Source organism: Mchenga conophoros, linkage group LG3 (assembly GCF_057382185.1).
Source record: "Mchenga conophoros isolate Kocher_MC1m ecotype Shallow Benthic linkage group LG3, M_conophoros_male_GT1.1, whole genome shotgun sequence".
In the NCBI taxonomy this organism is placed as follows: domain Eukaryota; kingdom Metazoa; phylum Chordata; class Actinopteri; order Cichliformes; family Cichlidae; genus Mchenga; species Mchenga conophoros.
In genome coordinates this window covers 31980481-32003325 of record NC_140528.1, presented here as the reverse complement: position 1 = coordinate 32003325, position 22845 = coordinate 31980481, and the positions used below count along the sequence as shown (strand labels likewise).

Genomic DNA, 22845 nt, shown 5'->3' with positions numbered 1-22845 from the left:
GACCGGATTCTGGACCGGAGTTTTTCCCATTTTGTGGATAAGCTGTCGGTCCACCGTTTACCTCAGCTGTCAATGCTGGAGCTGAGAAATGTCCACTTTTATTTACTCTCAAACAGGGTGTAAAACTGTGTGCAAGTTAATAAAGCTCACTGCTGACCGAGGACAGCCATGCTGAGGTGAGCTGTCGACGATATGCTAAACTGTTGGTTAGCGTTGGTATTAGCCTCTGTTAGCCTCTGCTAGCTGCAAACAGCAGCTAACAGAGGCTTTTCCACTTTCCTTGAAGTGGATCCTTCATCATTTGTTTGTATTCATGTGTTTTTGGCAGTTCTAGTAAATTGTAAACTCAGTCAAGAAAATCTGGATAAATGACAGATTTGTGTATGAAATGTTTTTAAGTATAGTTTTTAACGTACTTCATCTGCAAACAGACTGTTTTTCAATGAGGCCTAATACTTTTCTTATGTTGAAAGCTGATAGAGGACAGGGTTTGATGAATGTCTGTGAGAGATTAGAGATTCAGAACAGAAACGCTAAGGCTGCTAATCTTTGTCTTTGTACCATTTTTCTTGTATCCACTGATATTAGCTAATAAATGTACGGTCTGTACATTTCTTCTGTGTGTGATGATGATTTATTTGTATAAAGAAAAAACTAGCTGTCACAACACAAATCAGTCAAATGTCTGATGTTCTACATATGTATATGTGTTACAGTGCTGCATTTCTGTCCTGACCTTTGACCCCATGCTCAGACTAAAGGTTCACACAGGCTGGTGTGTAAAAACAGCTAACAATGCATTTCTGTGTAAAGCATCATTTGTAGTAAACATTTAATGCCTGTTTCAGTTTTACACAACCTGATGGAAAAGAGAAGGAGAGCAAAGGTCAGTGAAGGGAATGACTGTAGTGCAAATACAGGTGATGTCAGTGAGGATGTGACCCTGCTGCCCTCTCCTAAACAGAGGAGACATTGTTACCCCAATACTGTCAGGCCAACATCAGCAATAAAACAGGGAAGATGTGGGGTTAATGCGCACTAATGTTAAAGAGGATTGTGTCACAGGGTTTTAGAGAAGCATTACATGTTAACTACAGTAGCTCCATAATGAATGAGTAACACGGGAAAAAGCTGTCCTGTAAAATTCAAACAAATCAAACAGTTGGAGCTGTTTAGTAAAGGAGCCGCCGACTAATATCATGTGAAAATGTTTAAGAATTCAAGAAAATTACCGTATTTCCTGGACTACAAAGCGCACCTGAATATTAGCCGCACAAGCTAAAATCAGGGGAAAATCCTGTTTTGTACATACATTACCGCACGTGACTAAAAGCCGCAGGTGTTTCAATGTTGACTTATCATATGTAAGAGAATATGCACAAAGGGAATTGTCAGGAAAGAGATGGCTGTTTGGAGACACACCCCTTTTATTAATATTTTGAAAAACAAGTTATGGGTACATATTTGCATAACTTTTTAGGTATACGTACAAGTAGCGGTAATTACAAGTACGAAACATGTACTGTGCTTCATAAATGGGTAACAAATGTAGTACATAACAATAACCTACAGCACACCAGAAAAATAGCTTCGGACTACTGTTATGTATGAACCAAGAATTATTGTGTGCTATGCAAGCCATCGCCAGTAGGGGGAACCACGCCCAGTTATGTGTGTGTGTTACTTCTGTGTTATCCCAATAAAGAAGAAGTCAACTTGTAAACAAACTATTGTGTGTGCAGTCTGACTCGGCATAAGCTCTAATAGTGTATTGACACTACAGTGGAAATATAACAACTACCTTTTAGGCTCAGGTGCAGTGACACGGCTTTAACAAGAAGAAAAGTCAGTCATTCACCATCTTTCTCTTCTTCCTGCGCACTAAAACCACCAAAGTCCTCTTCCCCAGTGTCGGATACAAACAGGCTCAGGATGGCTTCGTCATCCACTCTCCGCTTCTTTCCTTCGTTGTCACTTTCAAAACCAAAGAAATCCTCGTTGTCAGTGTCAGAGTCGAACACCCTCTGAAGGGCCGTGGCGGTGTCCTCCTCTCCATCATGCAGCAGTCCAGCCCTTCGAAATCCGTTGGTGATCGTGGATGTTTTCACACTTTTCCACGCTGTCAGATTCCACCGGTGGAGTTGAGCATAACTTGCTTCTCGCAAGTTTATCGCCGCTCATCATCCACGCCTCCTGCTGAACGCGAGGAGGAGGAGGAAGGAGGAGGAAGGAGGAGGAGGATGGGAGATATGAGTGGTGATGGTGGTTGTTGTTGTTGTTGCTCTTTCTGTTGTTGCAACAGAGATTGGTGTCACAGAACCTGCAGGAGAGATGAGGAAGCAATAAATGTATAATTTGGGGGGTCAGCGGGGGAGCTGGCCCCAGGGAGGGGTCACCTGCCCCTCCCTTCCTTCCCTCCCCATCTCCAGCTGCCTCCCTCCTCCCGCTCCACCACAACCACCCACACATGCAGGGCCTTGGAGTAGGGGTATGTCACCAGGGTGCAGAGGAGGCTACCCCCCCCCCCCCCCCCCCCCCTGTCCCCTTCTGGCTGCCTCTGCCTCAATTTTATCCCACAACTTAGACATTCACATTACTCACACCCTCATTACACATACATATAGGATCTTGGGGGTGGGCACGCTACACGGAGTCCAAAGTACCATCAGGGTGTACAACCTCACCCCTGGCATCGTTGCCCACCTCTCAATTTTAAATACATGTAGACATTGAGGGCTAACAGGAGGGACTATGCGCTTACCTGCTGCTCTTTGGCAGGTAGCTCCATGCCCTCCTGGGTTTTAAATGCACCTTAGAACACACATGCATCAACATTACAATGAGCGGGTGGAGGGAGGTTTGGAGTCTTCTCTCACCCCCGTTCTCTGCGGCCTGCTGGAGCGGGGGGGCGAGGAGGAGTTGGCCGTCCGGCTGCGGTCTGGGGTGTGGGGCCTCCCTGCTGCTGCGGAGTCGGGGCGGTCTGCCTCTCCCCACCGCAGGGAAAAGGGTAACACCACCTGGGTCTGGGTGCAGTTCCCCCCTCCAGGGGCAAGGGTACCTAGACCCGGTTCGTAGAGTACGCTTGGGGAGTGTGATCGTGTATACAGCGTCTCTTTATGTCTGTCTCCACGTCGGTTGAGTGTGAAGTGCACATGAGAGCATGAGGGTGGGAATGGATGTTTGTGTCTGTGTGTGCCTGTATGTTTGTGTCTATATGTCAGGTTGGGTATCAGACGCCACCTCTCTGGGGACATCTCGGGCCTTCCAAGGTTTGGAGGCCTATCTCCACCCACCACCACTTCCCCTGCCGGTGGCGGACTCCCTCAGGTGTCGGTGCATTGGTGGTTCTTTGTATCTGGGGGTGGGCGTCCGGGTACACACCGGCTCACTCCTTGGCGGCCGCTTATTGGGGCTCGCTCGGGCCATTTCGGAGGTGGGGTGCCCCCGGCCTCTCGGCCTGGGGCTCGGTCACTCAGGCACAGCTGGCTGCCGGCGGAGCTCACAGGCGCGTCACTGCAACTCCCCCTGGCTTCTGCTCCGCGGCTGCTGAATGAGCCCTCATCTGGGACTCTCCTTAGCTCTTACTGGGACAGTGGCGCAGCTGCCCCTCTGTGGGTCTTCCTTGGTCTCTTGTGTTCTGGGGGCCTCTGGATGTCTGGAGTTTTGATCTCCTCCATACCTGCTTGATACCATAAAGGACAGGGCTGTGGCTCCGCACACTCCCTAGCAGATCATTACATGGAGAAACCTTTGGAATGCAAGCATGCTGATCCACACAGGTATGCACACAGGTGTACACATGGGTATTCACAGACGCGGACTACAGCTTTCTTGGCTGCTGCCTCAAAGCACACTGTGCGCTGTCTATCTTGCGTGCTGAACAATATCGTCTATTATTTAGTAACTATTGATATCTATGACTAGCTAGTTTATTGTGATGGTGCTTTTTTTTTTCTATTATTATGTTGCTCTTTGTTGTTTGCTGTCTCCTCTGTTTTTTTTTCTCCATACAGGTGACCCAGGAGTTTTTTTTGTTGTTTGTTTGTTTTTTTTTCTCTCTTCCCCCCCTTCTCACCGTCTCTTCTCCCCTTTGGATTTCTTTCTTTCTCTCCCTCTCTTTCTTTCATTCTTTCCCCCTGTCCTATCCCACAGCCATGTCTGTCCCGTTTGCAACTGATAATAAAATAAATTCATAATTATAATAAAGGTCAACCAAATGGACCAATATGGCAAGGCCATGATGATCCACTTGGTAAAAAAAGAAAAAAAAAAAAAAGGGAGAGATGAGGAAGCTGGTTCAGTCAGTTTATCATCAGCTCAGCAGATTGGCTTTAAACAGGAAGTGATGTCAGTGTTCTGACCTCTGACCCTCAGAACGCTCTGAGGAGATGATCCAAACTCATCAGTAGAACACCAGTAGAGACCTTCATCAGACTGCTGCACGTTAATGGTGATGTTTTTCTCTGATTTAGGTCCAACAGGACGTCCATTAAAGTAGAAATAAGCTGCGGCTGTGCCACCAATTTTCTTCTTACAGCGTAGAGTGACATCACTTCCTGTCCTCACAGGAAGTGCAGGGATCTGCAGGATCACATGTTTATCTGAGGAAAAGACCCACAGAGTGATGTAGAGGTGGTATAACAGTCTGCTGTTAGTCTGATGAAATGAAAGACTTCATTACCTGATACAGTGATGTTGACTTCTTCACTCTTCTCTCCAGCTTCACCTTCACACCAGTAAACTCCACTGATTGGCTTGAACTCATCAAACAAACAGGATGAACCATTGAACCTCCCGAAGCCCCGCCCACCTGCTCCACATGACTCAGTCCCACTTCCTGTGTCCCTCTTCACCGTCCATCCATCAGAGCCCAGCTGACTGTCACATGTCAGAGACACTGAGGCTGCTGTGAAGAACTGCTGAAGGTTTGGACTGATGCTCAGAGAGACTGGAGGACAGACGGACAGTTTCTATCAGTGTTTACACTCAGTGTTTGTCCTGGACCATGGTGCACTTCATCTACTCACCTGCACAAACAGTCAGTGCAGACAGCAGCAGCACACACACACCTGCAACAGGTCAGAGGTCATTTAGAGACACTCTGATGTTATAGTCACATAGTTTTTTCTTTCAGGAAACTTTCTAATATCCTGAAGTCTCTGCATCATCGAGCTTTTCAAGTTGAGGATGAAAGGAGCTTCATCGTTTCTTTTATTTTAACACACACTCGACCATCTTTATGAAAGGAGGGTACCATCACAGGTCATCAAGCACCGCTCATGAAAACAAACCATCAGCATGGCTGACATGTGTCACCTCATGTAAATGAGGATTTGATGTTTATGCATTATTAATGCAGGCTTACATTTTACGTGCTTATTTAGAGTTTGGTGCCTAAACTGACCCAAACAGTGACTTTGGCAACATTTAGATCTGAAAACAGATCAGTGAAGCTCCAGAGTCCTGAGAGACACAGGAAGATTATTGACTCTGTCCACACATTGGAAAATTTGTTCGTAATAAAGGAAATATCGTCTACACACAGACCCAATCAGAACGCAGCAGCTGTGGTTTCCTGTTTCATGAATAAGGTCGTCTGCCTTCATGTTCAGTCGTCATGTTACACACACTAACTGAAGCTTCACTGACTCAGTCGACATGCTCGACTTTCATTAGATTCAGTTCTGAGCATTCAGCAGGTTTTGGATGTTAATGAGACAAATTTGAATCATAGTAAAAACAAACTTTCATTACTATAAACCAGCAAGTTTGAAAGTGTTTTCTTCACTGACTCTTTGTGTGTTCGAGTTAAAACGTGATGCTCGTACATAAATATCATCTTGTTTTGTTTCCTGTCCAGCTGACCAGCTTTAAGGTGGAACCAAATAAAGAAAGAAGCAGAGCGAAGTCTTCCTAAACGAAGCAAACCAGCAGATCTACACAGATTTGATTTCAGTGGAAGTTTCAGCTCAGTCAGTGAGAGCTGACGATGTGTTCTCCTTTACAGAGTGTGGAAGTACAGTAAATGAATGGATGAATATGAGTGTTTGACTCACCGAGGAGCAGAGACACACATGAAGTCTTCATGTTGTGGAGACGACGACTGACAGCAGCTTCAGCTTCACCACTTCCCTGTTAGCACCAGCAGCTTCGTCACAGTGAGGCCGAGCCGCTGCTCCAATGAACTCAAAGAGAAACTCAAAGCAAATATTTTCATCTATCGGGGCCTTTTTATTCATAATTTACACACTTCAAATCTGCCACATATATTGGAAATATAATATTAGCCTTCATTTTTATGCAGACGACACTCAGCTGTGTATTTCTTACAAACATAATTCCACCCATCTCCTGCTGCGACTGCCTCATGGAAGTTAAATCATTGTTGTCCTTAAACTTTCTCAAACTAAACATTGATAAAACTGAAGCTCTTGGTTACGACTGTAATCTGTCATGTGTGTCATCCTCTGCAGTATTTTGTCATATCAGTTTCATATTAATCACTCACACTGCCTCGTTTCACTTAAGCAGTACAGTCGTCTCTGTCCTTTGGGGACATGAGCTGCAGAGCCACAGCTGGCAGGACCTGGATGTGCTGTGCAGCCTTTGTTTCTCCTTTTTAATCGCATCATAATTATTATATTTCTACAGTCATTACAGAATTTCACCTTTCAAGTACGTTTCATGACAAACACTCATACACAAACACACTCTGTAAAAATGTATATTTGTTTGCGTTTTGTCTGTTTTGTCTTTCAGGCGTTGTGTATGATTTAAGTGTGCTTTGTTTTGTTGGAGTGGGCCTTTTTTCCCTTAACCCCTGTCCACTCCAGCACAACATTCAGATACCAATAAGAATATTAAATAAATCAAAGATAACGAAGCATTCAGATTCTGCTGTCTCCAAAAACAGAACTTCCCATCTTAGAGTAAAATGCTGAAAAACTAGTTGATGCATTTATTACTGCTGGGCCCCTCCTGAAAATCACTTGCTGTACCCAAAGAGATAATTAAGTGTGTCCCCTCTCTTCCTGATATAAACAGGAAAGTTCCTGATCGATGCAGATCTGTCTGTTCATTAAATCTGTGTTAAATCACACCTGCTGAAATTATAGCAGGAGTTCAGAGTATTGATCAGATTGAAATGAAGGAAGCAGCTCCATCGTAGACGACCTTTGTCAGAGTTCAAGCTGCAGAGACTCAAACCAGCAGCAGTTTGATGTCTTCAGTTCCTCCTCCTGGTTTCTCTGGAGGAGCTGGAAACAGGACGCCTTCCTCACTTGCTGCCATCATGACTCCATTGATTGGATTAAATGGGAGTGAATGAAGAAAGGAGGAAGCTGATGACTGTAAATGTTCCCACGGTGAGACCGACACATCTGCAGGTCTGTCCTCAGCTTCCTGTTTACACAGAGAAACTCGTCGTTTCTTTCACTTTTTAATTTCTTCTGTGGCGTCTGTGGTTCCTCCACCTTCTGTAAAAATGGGACAGTCATGCACGTTGGTCACTGCGCTGAAGGAATCAAAGACAGAAACAAGCCACTGTGTGACCGAACATCTGGGATTCATTTTCATCTCACTGTGAACTTGGAGTTCCCATCAAACCTTGTCTGCTGAACTCAATTCAAACTATTATTTTTTTATTGATAACACTGAAGAACAATGTGAAACAATATGATTCAGCAAAGCTTCAGGTTCAGTATCTGCTGACATGCACTCTCTGGACTCCACATCATTCAAACAGCTGTTAAACTAAAGGTAAACAGATAAAACACTTCATGGTCACAACAAGGAAGCTCTGTCACACAAAGATTTCAGCTTCTCTCATCAGCTAACCACACGAGCAGCACCTGTTCTGATGTGGGTGAAAATAAACACTCGACTCTGGGAACTACAAACTCAGGTGACTTCACCATGTACGTGCTTTTACATCTGACTGCTGCCCCAACACAGTGAACTGAAACATCCTCGTCAATCAAAGTGAGTCTTCCTCAGCTCCTTTCTACTACGAGGTGTAATTCTTGAACAAATTCTTCTCTCTCTTCATCGTCTCTTTCACAGAGTCTTTATTGCCTAACCCCTGTTTTTATGTGTATAACCCCAAACTTACATGCCAGTGAAACATTGGTGGCTTGTGCTTTCATGTTCCACGCTTATGTTATTGTTTAGCTTCACCTCTGCCTTTTATTTCCAGATGTTTTTATCAGCCTTGTTAGACGGCTCCCCTTTTGTTTATCTTCTATGTTCATTCGTGTCAGGATTTTGGGTCCACTCCTCAAATTCATAGTGTGCTGCTGCATGCTGTGACAAAATCTCCCCAAATCATTTTCACACTGGAGTTCAATCAGACAGTTCGTGCTGCATGGTGTCATACACACTAATCTTCCACATCATACACCAATCACTTCCTTCCATTTCAGCGTTCTGACTGAGCTGCAGGATTGCTGCCATGGTTTTCTCTGACCCATTTTTACAAACTGCGACTCGACCACTGAGACCACAGTAAGGTTCAGATGTGAAACCAGTAACATGTTTTACTGTCAGACAGGAAACTAAAGAAAGTTTATGTTTCATAAAGCTTGAAGCCGTTGAGTCACAGTTCCTCTTTGTTTTGATGCATTTGAGGAAAATATAAGTCAATGTTTCCACGACCACAGTTTACTCCAATTCTTAAAAACCACAGGGACCCTGTGCAAACACAGACTGAATGATTTGCAAATCTCACAAACCCATATTTTATCATGAGATAAGAAATAAGCTGAGATAAGAAAACCACAAAGAAGAGGCTGATTCTGGAGCATGCTCACATGTAGTTCTTTGCATTATAGATCTTCAACCTGCATTTGTGGAAGGCAGGTGAACAATGCTCACAGAAACAGTTTCAGGAAGTGTTCCTCCACCTGTTTGTCTTTGGGACCACCTGCTTTTTCTCCATTTGTGCATTCAATCCCTTTACTGTGTTCTATTTATTAAAATATGGTTTTATAAGATACACAAATCATTGCATTCTGGCTTTATTTATACAACATCACAAAAGATGTATTAACCTAAGTGTATCTCTAGTTTTCCTGCTTTTATCCCTCATTTCCGTACCTGTAGTGTTTGTCCTCAGGGTGGAGTAAACCATTTCTGGTTGGATGACTGGCATCTTATTGGATGACTCTCTACTGGTGACCTCAGAGTAGGTGACATCATTTGAAGGAGCCTCATTGTGGACTAGGCAGAGCCATGAAGGCAGCATGAGAGTGATAAGACCAAGAATCACTGATCCCATACAACACATACATACATGTATACTGCTTCACTTACAAGTGCTCAGTTGGGTCAGACAGACTCTATACCTGTGTGTTTCTTCCAAAGGAGCCGGACCAGAACCAGAACCAGAGACGCAAGAACCAGAGAAACCAGAGCAGCTACGACTGGGATGATGAAGGGCTGGAGAGGAGGAGGAGGAAGAGAAGGAGAAGGTGGATGGGAGACATCAGTGTATGTTGTTGTTGTTGTTGTTGTTGTGGGAGGAAGAGGACCTGCAGGAGAGATAATGACGCTGATTCAGTTAATTTATCATCAGCTCAGCAGACGGGAAGTGATGTCAGTGTTCTGACCTCTGACCCTCAGAAAGCTCTGAGGAGATGATCCAAACTCATCAGTAGCACACCAGTAGAGACCTTCATCAGACTGCTGCACTTTAATGGTGATGAGTTTCTCTGATTTAGGTCCAACAGGACGTCCATTAAAGTAGAAATAGGCTGTGACTGTGCCACCAATGTTGTATTTACAGCGTAGACTGACATCACTTCCTGTCCTCACAGGAAGTGCAGGGATCTCCAGGATCACATGTTTATCTGAAGAAAAGACCCACAGAGTGATGTAGAGGTGGTATAACAGTCTGCTGTTAGTCTGATGATTAAATGAATGACTTCATTACCTGATACAGTGATGTTGACTTCTTCACTCTTCTCTCCAGCTTCACCTTCACACCAGTAAACTCCACTGATTGGCTTGAACTCATCAAACACACAGGATGGACCATTTATCCTCCCGAAGCCCCGCCCCCCTGCTCCACATGACTCAGTCCCACTTCCTGTGTCCCTCTTCACCGTCCATCCATCAGAGCCCAGCTGACCTTCACATGTCAGAGACACTGAGGCTGCTGTGAAGAACTGCTGAAGGTTTGGACTGACGCTCAGAGAGACTGGAGGACAGACGGACAGTTTCTATCAGTGTTTACACTCAGTGTTTGTCCTGGACCATGGTGCACTTCATCTACTCACCTGCACAAACAGTCAGTGCAGACAGCAGCAGCACACACACACCTGCAACAGGAGGTCAGAGGTCACTGAAGGTCAGAGGGCAGGGAATTGTAATCTGTTCCTGTGTGGTTCTGGAAACATCATTCAAACCTGATCAAGCAGATTTGGTGTAAAATGCTCGAGCTGAATTCAAATGGACTATTTTTCCTTTTAATTTCTTTTTAGGTAGAAATTCTGAAATTTGACCTGCTTGTTTTGCAGGCCCTAATTCTTTTATATCGATACGTCTGCAGGTTTCTAAGTAGTTGTTCAGTAAGTAAAAAACTACGGATTCTACTAATCACAACATTAAACCCAACATTAGCAGGTTCCCATAGCCAGTGCTGGCAAAGGTAGGTTAGGCCCATTTAGCTCTTACTGGCTAAGTAAAACAGAGACATTTAAAAAGCAATCAGAGTTAATGAACCATCAAACCACCGAGATCACTGGATTAAAGTTAGGCGACTTTGGCAATATCAGCTGCTGAGTGAGCGACCTGAAAAATCTGTTTAGTAAACATTACAGTCGTTTGAGTCCCGCTCGTCTAAATCGCCATCAGAAAATTAACAAAGCGTACAGAAAATGAGGAAAATCCGACGTTAATTCTGAAAAACCAACTATCTTCAGTCATTTAGTTAGACTCAGTCAATCTGGTCTGAACAGAGGAAGTGATGATTACAACAGGCAGATAAGGAGAACATGTGGTACATGCAGCTAGGAGCCGTGGTTTCCTGAGTAAAGGTTCATGTTTGATGAAAACAGGTCACTTTCCTCTCTTACAGACACGACATGAAGCTTCAGCTCTGTGAGTCAGTCCAGATTACAGGACAGAGAAACGCAGAGTTAAACTTCTAAATTTTAAAGAGTTTATGCAATTGAAACAGTTTTCTGTCATTTGCTGTATCTTCATACACTCGAGTTAAATATGAGGTGCTTACAGGAAATACACTACTTGATTTGTGTCCAAACACACAAACAAATATCAGATACAACCAGCCTTAGATAAACAAAAGAAGTAGTGATCACTTCTTCTCACCAAGGAAAACAAAACCAACAGATCTGAACAGATTTCATGTGAGAGAAACTATCAGCGAGAGCTTCCAGCTGCTGAAAATAGGCTCTTTACCTTTGACCTTTAGTGTGTGTTGGAGCTGTGATAAAGAATTGAAGAAGGGAGGGTTTGACTCACCGAGGAGCAGAGCGACAGATGAAGTCGGCATGTTGTCATGTTGGAGACCGACAGCAGAGTGATACCTTCAGCTTCACCACTTCCCTGTTAACATCATCAGCTCGTCACGCTGCTGCTTCTCCACAAGGACGAGCTGTTTCTAATACACTCGTCTTCATCAGAATCAGAGAAACTTTATTGATCTCAGAGGGAAACTGAGTTATCATAGCAGCAAATATACAAGAAACAACATATAAAATCAGTGTAGAAACAGAGATATGATAACAAAACTATTAAGATAAACAGATGAATACAGAGACATGGGACTAAATATAAATATACATATGAACGTGGAAAGACAAGCATGCAGTCCTGAGTGGACATAAATTATATGTGCAGTTTGCTAATACTGCAGTTCATGCAGTCTATGAACAGCTCAATGCTCCTTCTGAGAACAGGAAATAACAAAGAGAATACAACTTTATTTATATAGCACATTTAAAACCAGCAGTACCCCAAAGTGTTTTACAGTAATACGATCATTTATAGGAGGGAAACATTAAAAGCCAATAAATACACCAACAGGTGGAGCGCACTAATTTGCTGCAGTGCAGTGAAAATATGTAAAAGAAAATACAAACACAACTCGACTAGGAGATTATTTAACAATAAAATAAAATAATTAAAACTACATAAAAGAACATTTACAGGATACAGACAATAACTAAGGAGGGCTAGATTGAGTAAATCTTTTTATTAAATTATGACCCCTGTGACTTTACCTGTAAGCTTCTCACTGGGAAGCTGCAGTTTCAGATCGCTATGAAAGTCCCGTGACTGACTGTCACTGCAAGGCTGCTGAGCTTGAACAACTGCCTTTACAAACCCAGTTACACAAGATCTGGGGGCCTTCGTAAAATGTAAATAACAACAGAAAGAACTGTTTCGCAAATCTCAGATTTCATTTTTTATTCACAATAGTATGCAGAAGTCATTTAGAAAAAGAGTGAGGTTGTGATCAGGAAGATTTTTCATTTCATGAAGTTTCTGCATCTATAACCAGAAATGGTGGAATTATGTAAAAACATACAGAAAAATGTGTCAGTGCTTCTTTAATTACCTTATTAAGCAGAGAAGACATCAGATCATCTTTTTTTAATGGAGTGTTTGCCCAGGGTGCCAAACAGGCTAGCCTCTGCCTATTACTAAAAACATAAATAAAAACATTTAAGTTTGTGGTTTTAAGGTGAAAAAATGTGTAAATTTTCAAGGGGTATGAAGACTTTTTCAAGCTGTCCTAATCCCACAGATGATCTTCTGTAAGGGAAGTGAGTCTGGAATCAATGAACCAACTAGAAAAATTTGCATTTCCTGCGAAAATGCAGTGTGGATGCTTTAAAGCTGAAGCTGTCTGCTGAAAAAAGCTGAAAAAGTTGAAAAAAAAAATGCTGCCCTGAGCAGGATTCGAACCTGGCCCTTCTAGTCTCAAAGAAGCTACTCATCTCACTGCCCCAAACTCTTTCTCACAAAGAAGAGGTGGAGAGACTGACAATTCTGCTGAAATGAGCAGAAGCTGCAGAGAATTGAGGTGAAAAGAGGTGAAAAGGCTAAAACTTTGCAGAAAAGAAATGAATCAGCAGAATTTCTGCTGAAAAGAGTTTTTTTCTGAAAACAGCTGAGATTTGTGCTAATAAGAGGTGAAAAGGCTGAAAATTTTGCAGAAGAGGTGAATAAGCAGAATTTCTGCTGAAAAGAGGTGAATGAGCAGAATTCTGCTGAAAAGAGGTTTTTGCTGAAAACAGCTGAAAAAGCTGGGATTTGTGCTGAAAAGTGGTGAAAAAACTAAATATTCTGCTGAAAAGGGACGAAAAAGCTGAAATTTGTGTTGAAAAGAGTTAAAAAAGTTTAACTGTTAACTGAAAGAAATGTTGCCATAAGCGGGATTTGAACCCGGGCCTCCCAGTCTGACAACGGATGCTCATCTCACTGAGCTAAAACACAGCTCAGCCCGGCGAGCAGAAATAAGTGACCACATTATTAATGTGTTCCATTCATTTCAATGGGCAAAAATATTGCAAAAAAAATTCAATATCTCAAAAAGTATAGAAGTTATGAGCACCAAAAGATATATCCGGCATTAGCAAAAAATAGCAGAATAGTTTAAAATTTGAACGGTGAAAATCGGCTGAAAATTGTGGAAGTAGTTAAGTGCCAAAAAGTGTACGGAAGCAAGTAGAATAATAAAGTATAAAGATTAAAGAGAAACAGGAACTCAATAGTGTGGATGCTTAAAGCATCCACACAATTAAACACCTGGTTGGTGGCAGAGCCTGTAGTGTGGATGGGATTCACTCTGAGTTCCTGAAGGCTCTCGATGTTGTAGGGCTCACTTGGTTGACAGGCCTTTGCAACGTTGCATATCTGGGGCCCTTGACTCTCTGACTCGGGTAGTGGTCCCCATATTTAAATATTGGGGAGTGAAGGGTGTGCTCAGACTGTAAGGGGATCACAAAACCTCAAAGTACAAATTTTGACCGAATTTTTCTTCCTTTCAGCTGATTGGTTAACGTCATGTCAATCACAAATTTAACAATCCAATGAGAGAACAGATAGGTTTGGCTGTTGGAGGGGTGCTTTACTGAGCTTCAGGTCCTGGAGGTAGTTCATTCTTATGGTTCTTATGGGCTAAAATTGTTGGTTCTTCAGCCTAATTATTATTAGGCTGGTAACAATAATAATTATTGTTATTATTATTTTTCTTTTCTTTCTTTAAAAACAAACAAACAAAAAAACCCAAATCTTTTTTGCACACACACCAATTTGCATCTATAGATGCACAAACATAAATGTTTTAGATATTTTGGTTTACAAGGTTACAAAACTCAGTTCACAACTAGTCGGTCAGATTTACAAGTACAAAATATTTATGACCACAATTTGAGCCCATAGATGTGTGTGGAGAATCAGTTTGTGTTGAACATGTTTCACCTTCACGAATCCTCACAGTCAAGGGAGGAGGAGACAGGGAGGCATGAACCAATGAGAGACAAGGAGGAAACTGAAAAGAAGAAAATAAAGAAGAGTGAAATAAATGAGACAAGGAGAGAGTAGGCAACGAAGGAGGAGTGAAGGATGAAGGAAACTTTGAGACAAGAAGATAGAGGCAACATAGGAGGAGGCAGGAGATAAAGTGAAAGAAGAGAAGGGTAAAAAGAGTAAAGAAGCGATGAAGGAGACATACATAGAGGAGGAAGGAACAATGAGACTGGAGAAGTAAGAATGTGAGAGTGGGGAAGACATGGTGGAAGGAGGGAGGAGACAAGGAGGCAAGATGAAAGGAGACACATAAAGGGAACAGAAATAAAGAAAGTTAATTTTGGACAATTTATGCCTTTATTTTCAATCATGTGACTCCGACGCCCTCTGCTGGTCAGTGCTAACGTCACACAGCTCACAGAAGAAACATTTCCCTTTGTTTGCACTCAGGTTTATTTCTGATGTCATCACTCATCTCTGTGTCTGATAGAAGAGACAGGTTACTGTTAATGTTTGTCTGACTGACACAATAAAGCCTAAACATTTACTGACTTTACTGACTTTAGTCACTTTGAATCAATAACCAGGATCCATTTACCTGACTTTACCTGTTTAAACTCCTTCGTGCCTTTAATGCTACATGGAATATACAAAGGAGCACGAGGAAGATGAGGAGAGGACTGAACAGCGCTTGACTTGCCTGAAGATCATTACCTCTCCTCACCAGCAAGTCTGCAGCTCTGACCTCAGTTTCCATCATTCATTTTCCATTTGATCTTCTTCTTAGAAGGGTTAGGCACGGAGAGATTTCCAGAGTGAAGGTAAGTTGTTCGAGGTCCAAGGGATGAGCTTAAGGTAGAGTAAGAGACGTGGAAAACTAAGGCACACGAGAACAAGGGACATAAAAGCCAGCTCCAACATGGAGTAGCTGACTAACTGGTGGAGAAGGAACGTCAGTGTGAGGCTTAAATATCTCCAGCCTGATTGCCAAAAATCAGCTCCAGGTGAGTGGAGCAGATGAAGAGATTATGGGCCTGCTTGGGGCGGATATGAAAGAGGTTCAAGAACCTGGTGGAAATTTGCAGCCACTCACCTCGATTGTAACGGAATGACACACCAGTAAACTCCACTGATTTGTTGTTTGTTTGAGTTGATGCTCCCCACTCAGGCTCTCAGCAGCTTTGGGTAAGTGGACAGTAAAGGTACTGCAGGCAGGTCTTGCAAAATAAAAAAGCACATTCTTGAAGGTTAGATGTTTATTCCACCTCAGCTGTGGGATGAACAGTGTGAAAAAGCTGTTTCATGGATTTTATTTGCAGGTTTACGTCCTGTTTGAGTCTCACTTTGCTCATATTTGAAGCTCATCATCAGAAAGTAACAAAGCATACAAACTCTGAGAGAAATTAGATTTGACTCAGTTGACATGATGGAAAATTTGTAAACAGAAGAGGAAGTGAAGACTATACAACAAAGGCCGGTCAGACAAACATTTAGTACATGCAGCTAGCAGCTGTGGTTTCCTGAGTGAAAGCTGATATCTGATGATTGTTGGCTGATATCTATACAAACCATCATGTTACAGAAACTGAAAACATCTCTACTTGATTTCCTCTTCACAACATGACAAACAAATATCAAATAAAACCAAAACACAAAAGAAGATGAGTGAACTCTTCCTGTCGCCTAAACAACACATGAAACTGTGGACAGACCTGAACAGATTGGATTTGAGAGTCAGTCAGTGAGAGCTCACACTCTGTTAGTGTGTCTATCTGTGACAGATGAGTGAAGCACTTCAGTGTTTACACTCAGTGTTTGTCCTGGACCATGGTTCACTTCATCAACTCACCTGCAGTGCAGACAGCAGCAGCACACACACACCTGCAACAGGAGGTCAGAGGTCACTGAAGGTCAGAGGTCACTAAAGGTCAAAGGTCATTTAAAGACACTGTTAATTTAATGTTACAGTCACATAGTCTTTGGCTGTTGCCAAATTCAGAGGCCGCATTTGTAGGCCGAATACGTCACAGTGAGGCGATGAAGGTTGTTCATATTTGAAGGCTCCTCCAAATGTGGCCCACAAATGCGTCCTCTGTCTCCCCAGATTTGAAGGATGGGTCTCGCGAATCCTTCATGGGTCACCATAAATGCAGCAGCAAGGAGCATTAAGATCAAATGAATATCGTGGAGGGGAAATCAACAGAGGACAGGAAATCTCTACCTTATCCCACTGGGATTCAGCATTCTGAACAAGCTGAAGATGAGAGAGCAGAGCCTGGCTGATACCAAAATAAAGACTATCACAGTAATCAAGCCTGGATTAAATAAATGCATGAATAACTTTCTCAAAGTCAGCCGATTACAAAATGTTCTTATTTTTTGCCCTGAGCTGGAAGAAGTTGGCTTTTACAACGGAATTGATTTGTTTCACAAATGAAAAACTGCCATGAAAGAAATCACTTGCAAATTTTTTAATCAGGAAGTTCTGGAGTTTTCCAAAGGGCTAAGGTCACCCTAAAGATAATGACGGGGCTCAAATCGTAAAATCTACGTTCTTTGATCATTTACATGGAAAATATTTAATGTCAACCATGATTTTAAATCATTGGGTTAATCTAGCAAAGCTGCACCAGCTGTTTGTGGTCAAATAGCCGCTAAAAAGAGCTTAGTAATAGTAATAACATGATAATAATAATAGTAATAACATCTTGGAGATTGAGAGACCAGTGACGGACATCTAGAGCAACTGTAAAATTGGCATGCAGTTTTTGCACTAAAGGAAAATCACTACCATCTCATGCGCCTACCACATTGGCGCCAGCTGTGGCCTCAAGGCTGGAGCTGGACAACAAGACCTTTCTCCATGATAACAGACTGTGTTTAGAATCTTCGTTCCCATCCTTTGCACCCCAAACACCTCTGCATGCTTATCTCCAAGGCCGAGGTCAGGGGGCAGATCTGGGCCCAGCGCATGCTACAGGACCAGATGTGCTGTCTACACCGGCTTACCCCCGCCCCTGTTGCTTGTGCTTCCATGGTGTACTAAGATTCGTTGAGCGCTTAGAACAGGTACTGCTGAAGGGATTGGCTGAACAGCTGTCCCAATCCAAGGAATGGGTGCAAGTGCAAGGATAGGTTGTGTCTTGGCCACTGTCACCCTAGGAGTAGGGACAGGCATGGGAAGTAGTTGGACACCAGCCAGGGTGCAAAGGTGGACTGGGCCTTGGATGTCCTCACGCTGGGAGCAGGCATGGGAGCAGGTGACAGCTGGACACTAGCTGTTGCTACCTGAGGAACTGATATGGTTGCAGGGACAAGCAGAGCCCTAGCTGCTCTAGGCAACTGGGACTGACTGGACCACAGCGACCACCATTCAGGGAACTGGAAAGGGTGCAGGGGAAGGCAGGGTACAAGCCTCTCTGTGAGCAGGAACAGGCAGAGAGACAGGCTCTAGGATGGTCACGGGAGGGCAGAAACAACCAGAAAGAAAGAAAGCAGGGAAACTATAACTGATACGGGAAAATTTGACTGAACCACACGGCGTTGTTGAGGTGGAACTGCTGAGTGAAACAAAGCTGACCTTGAGGAGACAGGCATTTGAGGAGGGAGGTTGTAGGTAGTCTTCTTCCTTCTACTCATCATCATCATTCTTAGTTTACTGTAGTTCATGAGGTCATGGTATTTCATTCTCAGTAATAATTTGATCCAGTTCAGCACACTCTCATGTTCTGTCAGACACTGTTTATCTTTTCTTTCTTCATGGCGGGAAACAGTCCACAACGTTCGAACAGCAGTTAAACTGAACTTAAACACATAAAACACTTCGTGGTTTATCACACCGGTTGTTTTACCTTTGATCATTTCCCACTGGTGTCAACAAGGAAGCCCTGTCACGCAGAGACTTCAGCTTCTCTCATCAGTTAACCACACCAGCAGCACCTGTTTTGATGTGGGTGAATGAACACTCGACTCTGGGGAAAAAACAGCTACTGACTCAGGTGACTTCACCATTTATCTGCTTTTGATGTGACTGCTGCGTCTCACACAGGAGAACTTTCTCCCATCACTTTGGTGACTCTGCATCTTCATCAGCTCCTCGTGTGGAATCCAAAAGGTGGCCTAACCTCATCTTTGATCTCTCTCTGAACGACTTGTCAACTTTATTTTTCACCAAACACACATGGATAAAGAAAATTTCCCACATTTATTTTGGAAAAGGGCAGACGTTCATACTAACCTGAACTGACTCACACTGTGTACCAATCACATTCTTCCAGTGCAGCGATCTGTTGAAGCTGCAGGATCAGTGCCACGGCTGTCTGACACTGTCACTGTCCCATTTTTCAAACAGTGACTCGACCACAGAGACCACAGTAAAGGTTTAGTGGAAACCAGTGACAACGTTAACTGTAAAACAGGAAACTAGCGAGAGAGCTGCAGACCTGCTGTGGATCCTGCGTTCCTGTCCCACTTTCAAAACTTTTGATATATTTGAGGTAAAAATATTTTTTCCATGACCACATGTTACGACCTCAAAGTAGTGATGCTGTTTAAAACAAAAACAGAATCCAATGATTTTCAAGTCTCATATTCTCTCAAAGAGAGAAAACCAAACACATGTCAGAAGTGTAATTTTGTAATGCTCCTGTACAGCCTCGCCTTTTAACATCATTCTGGAAATGTCTGTGAACTGAGGACAGCAGCTTTTGGACTTTTTGGGAGTGGGATGTTGCTCCATCCGTGTCTGATGGAGGGTTTTAGCCGCCCAGCAGTCCTGGCTCTTCTTTGCCCTGCTTCTGGTTTCATGATGCTCCAGATGTTTTCATTGATGAAAGATCAGGACTGCAGGCAGGCCAGTTCAGCACCTGACTCTCCTACTATGAAGCTGCGCTCCTGGAATAGGTGGTGTGGTGAACTGTGTTCATTGACAGTCATTTCTGGAAGTGTTCCTCCTCCAGCTGTTGGTCTTTGGTACCACTTGGTTTTCTCTTCTTTTAACCTGTAGAGACAGAGGTCAAATACACATGGCAGCATGAAGAGGAGAACAAAAGTCTCATCCTCTTCAACTCTCAATTTCTTTTGCTTTTATCGCTCATTTATGTCACCTGCTAGAATGTGTACCTGTAGTGTTTATGCTCAGGCTGGAGTAAATCACTTCTGGTTGGATGACTGACATCTTATTGGCTGACTCTCTAATGGTGACCTCGGCATATGCGACATCATTTGTAGAGGCTGGCTGGTGTCTCCCTGCAGAAATGATGTGATGTGAATGAACGTTGGTGATCACTTCACTGCTGTAGGATGTTTAGAAGACCTTCATAGACAGTCTGATGTTACAGGTACAGGATTCAGGATCAAAGACTCGTTGATTATGGATTAAGCAGAGCCATGATGGCAGCATCAGAGTGATGAGACCACAGAACACTGTTCCCGTATCATACCACCTTAACAAGTGACAGCCAATCAGGAAAAACAACCCAAACTGGTGTTTGTGTCTGTGGGGTTTTAGTCTGAATCTAGTTTCTGGGGAGTGATCCTAAAATTGAAACCCTGATGGAAGCTGTCTGGACGTGACTTTGGATGAGAGATAAGCCCAGTTTATATCAGTAATACTTTTCATTTTTATGGACACACTTCCAGAACTTTTAAAACTTTTCAATTGGGCCATGGGAACGCATCAGTCTAAAGATGTTGGGACCCAGTGCTCTACAAAATAAGTGCAGACAGGAAAGTCCCTCAGATTTTCTCAAGTGAAATTTCAAAATATTTTAATTTGCTGCTTGAACCAAAAGAGCCCAGGTGGGTCAGACAGATATCATACCTGTGTGTTTCTTCCAAAGAAGCTGAACTAGAACCAAAACCAGAACCACAAGGACCAGAGAACCTACAGTAACTATGACTGGGATGATGAAGGAGGGATTAGGAAGAGGAGGAGGAGAACAGGAGATATGGATGTTTGCTGATGTTTTTGTTGTTGGTGGTGTTGGTGTTGTAGGATCTGCAGGAAAGATATGAAGCTGGGTCATTCAGTTTGTTATCAGCTCAACAGGTTTAAGCTTTAACAGGAAACAGTGATCTGACCTCTGACCCTCAGAAAGCTCTGAGGAGATGATCCAAACTCATCAGTAGAACACCAGTAGAGACCTTCATCAGACTGCTGCACGTTAATGGTGATGTTTTTCTCTGATTTAGGTCCAACAGGACGTCCATTACAGTAGAAATAAGCTGCGGCTGTGCCACCAATTTTGTTTTTACAGCGTAGAGTGACATCACTTCCTGTCCTCACCGGAAGTGCAGGGATCTCTAGGATCACTTCTTTATCTGAAGAAAAGACCCACAGAGTGATGTAGAGGTGGTATAACAGTGTGCTGTTAGTCTGATGAAATGAATGACTTCATTACCTGATACAGTGATGTTGACTTCTTCACTCTTCTCTCCAGCTTCACCTTCACACCAGTAAACTCCACTGATTGGGTTGAACTCATCAAAAACACAGGATGGACCATTGAACCTCCCGAAGCCCCGCCCCCCTGCTCCACATGACTCAGTCGCACTTCCTGTGTCCCTCTTCACCGTCCATCCATCAGAGCCCAGCTGACCTTCACATGTCAGAGACACTGAGGCTGCTGTGAAGAACTGCTGAAGGTTTGGACTGACGCTCAGAGAGACTGGAGGACAGACGGACAGTTTCTATCAGTGTTTACACTCAGTGTTTGTCCTGGACCATGGAGCACTTCATCTACTCACCTGCACAAACAGTCAGTGCAGACAGCAGCAGCACACACACACCTGCAACAGGAGGTCAGAGGTCATTTAAAGAAAGACTGAGGCTGCACAGTTTTTTTTTGTTGTTGTTTTTTTTCTCTCAGGAAACTTTTTAATCTCCTGAAGTATCTGCCACAATCTAAGGAGCTTGGAAAGAAAAGCGTCTGGACTTCTTTAAGTTGCTTGAAGACGTTTCACCTCTCATCTGAGAAGCTTCTTCAGTTCTAGGATCAAACGGTGAAGAGACCCACATTTAAGCTCTGTGGGAGTTTCCCCCTGAGAGGGACAATGGACCCCCTGATGATCCTCTACCTAATCACATGAGCCAAGGTGTGGTAATGGGTGTGGGTCACAATCAGCCAGGGTTATACTGCTACTACTTTGTACTTTCTTACTTTGAGTACTTCCTAGTCTGTACTTTTTTTTACTTTTACTTGAGTTAATAAGTTGAATCAGTACTTCATCTTTTACTGGAGTATTTTTGAACAGTAGTATTTGTACTTCTACTTAATTATGGAAGGTCTGTATTTTTGCCAGATCTGTGAGCCACGCAGATTAAACTACACAAACACCACCGTGCACTGTAACAGGAACAGGAAGTTATAAAATACCACCAAGACAGCAACGCAGGTTAGCCTGTCTTTTCCTGTTTTCTATACATTTTTTGATCAGATGGCAATCAACGGTAAACATCACAGTGCACAGCATTGTAAACAATGGAGAAGGAACTGTGCATGGATGAGCTTTCATTCATGTGCAGAGAAGAAAGTGTGGGACTAAGAAGCCACCCTTCAAAAGCACAGTTTTTATTTTCAGATTTGCGGCCTGTTTCACTCCCACACTGCTGCTGTTTAAAGGTCATCATGTCAATGGGAATGGGAACTTTAACAGTCAAAACCGTCTGTGGTTGTTTGAATACACTCAGTCCTCTTAATGGAAAATTGGCTGTGAATAGAGGAAGTGAAGACTAGATAAAAGAGGGGACGCAGTCAGAGGACCCTGTGCTTCATGCAGTCAGAGGCTGTGGTTTCCTGACTGAAGAGATGTTTGATGAAAAGAGGTCAAGTCTCTTTTGTTCTTTTGGTCTTCATGTTACTGACACTTAGCTGGGCAGAAAGTTTAATCGCTGACTTAGTCCAGACTATATGGTGACTTTCCTGCAGGATTCCAGGTTAAACTGCTGAGAGTCTGAACCTCTGAGAGGTTTGCAGTGATGATGAGATCGATTTAAACCGAAAAACTTTCATCATGCATGTTTGAAACCATTTTCTATCACTCTTCATACATTTCAGTTAAAAGTGTGAGCTCCATTATTCAACATTAACATCACTTCTTGGTTCCTGCCCAACTTCACAGCCACCAATCAAATGAAACCAGAAAGACATAAGAAGGAGAATGAACTGTTCCTCTCGCCTTGACGAAACTTTTCAGAATTTTTACATGAACTTTAAAGTCAGTAGCTGCAAGCTTGTAACTGCTGAAAGGTTGTTTTCCTGCCATATTGTTTGTTGGAGCTGTGATAAATAAATTGATGATTTTAGTGTTTGACTCACCGAGGAGCAGAGAGACCGGTGCAGTCTTCAT

The 22845-nt window shown here is 43.1% G+C and overlaps 3 protein-coding genes across 3 annotated transcripts; all 3 read right to left on the bottom strand.

Moving 5' to 3' along the window:
* Window positions 1-2167: 2167 nt before the first annotated feature.
* Window positions 2168-6087, bottom strand: LOC146578166 (uncharacterized). Its single transcript, XM_085267760.1, has 5 exons — window positions 6057-6087; window positions 5034-5069; window positions 4682-4948; window positions 4369-4601; window positions 2168-2287 (listed from the first exon to the last, which is right to left on the bottom strand). Exons 1-5 carry the CDS (start codon window positions 6085-6087, stop codon window positions 2168-2170), a joined length of 687 nt encoding a protein of 228 aa, XP_085123886.1.
* A 1271-nt stretch (window positions 6088-7358) lies between these two features.
* LOC146578165 (uncharacterized) lies at window positions 7359-11512 on the bottom strand. Its single transcript, XM_085268609.1, has 7 exons — window positions 11482-11512; window positions 10275-10316; window positions 9929-10195; window positions 9606-9845; window positions 9342-9527; window positions 9094-9216; window positions 7359-7475 (listed from the first exon to the last, which is right to left on the bottom strand). The coding sequence occupies exons 1-7, from the start codon at window positions 11510-11512 to the stop codon at window positions 7432-7434; spliced, it is 933 nt and encodes a 310-aa protein (XP_085124735.1). The 3' UTR covers window positions 7359-7431.
* A 7786-nt stretch (window positions 11513-19298) lies between these two features.
* On the bottom strand, window positions 19299-22845 carry LOC146578164 (uncharacterized). Its single transcript, XM_085268614.1, has 7 exons — window positions 22815-22845; window positions 21244-21285; window positions 20898-21164; window positions 20560-20817; window positions 20318-20494; window positions 19618-19743; window positions 19299-19495 (listed from the first exon to the last, which is right to left on the bottom strand). Exons 1-7 carry the CDS (start codon window positions 22843-22845, stop codon window positions 19491-19493), a joined length of 906 nt encoding a protein of 301 aa, XP_085124740.1. The 3' UTR covers window positions 19299-19490.

Coding starts and splice junctions, on each gene's coding strand:
- LOC146578166 (XM_085267760.1), bottom strand. CDS start 6,087: ATGAAGACTTCATGTGTGTCTCTGCTCCTCG. Junction 4,602..4,681: donor AGTCAACATCACTGTATCAG/GTAATGAAGTCT, acceptor TCTTTTCCTCAG/ATAAACATGTGATCCTGCAG. Junction 2,288..4,368: donor CTCCTCAGAGCGTTCTGAGG/GTCAGAGGTCAG, acceptor TTGCAACAACAG/AAAGAGCAACAACAACAACA.
- LOC146578165 (XM_085268609.1), bottom strand. CDS start 11,512: ATGCCGACTTCATCTGTCGCTCTGCTCCTCG. Junction 10,196..10,274: donor TGCACTGACTGTTTGTGCAG/GTGAGTAGATGA, acceptor TCTGTCCTCCAG/TCTCTCTGAGCGTCAGTCCA. Junction 9,528..9,605: donor GAGCTTTCTGAGGGTCAGAG/GTCAGAACACTG, acceptor TCTCTCCTGCAG/GTCCTCTTCCTCCCACAACA.
- LOC146578164 (XM_085268614.1), bottom strand. CDS start 22,845: ATGAAGACTGCACCGGTCTCTCTGCTCCTCG. Junction 20,818..20,897: donor AGTCAACATCACTGTATCAG/GTAATGAAGTCA, acceptor TCTTTTCTTCAG/ATAAAGAAGTGATCCTAGAG. Junction 20,495..20,559: donor AGGTCAGATCACTGTTTCCT/GTTAAAGCTTAA, acceptor TCTTTCCTGCAG/ATCCTACAACACCAACACCA.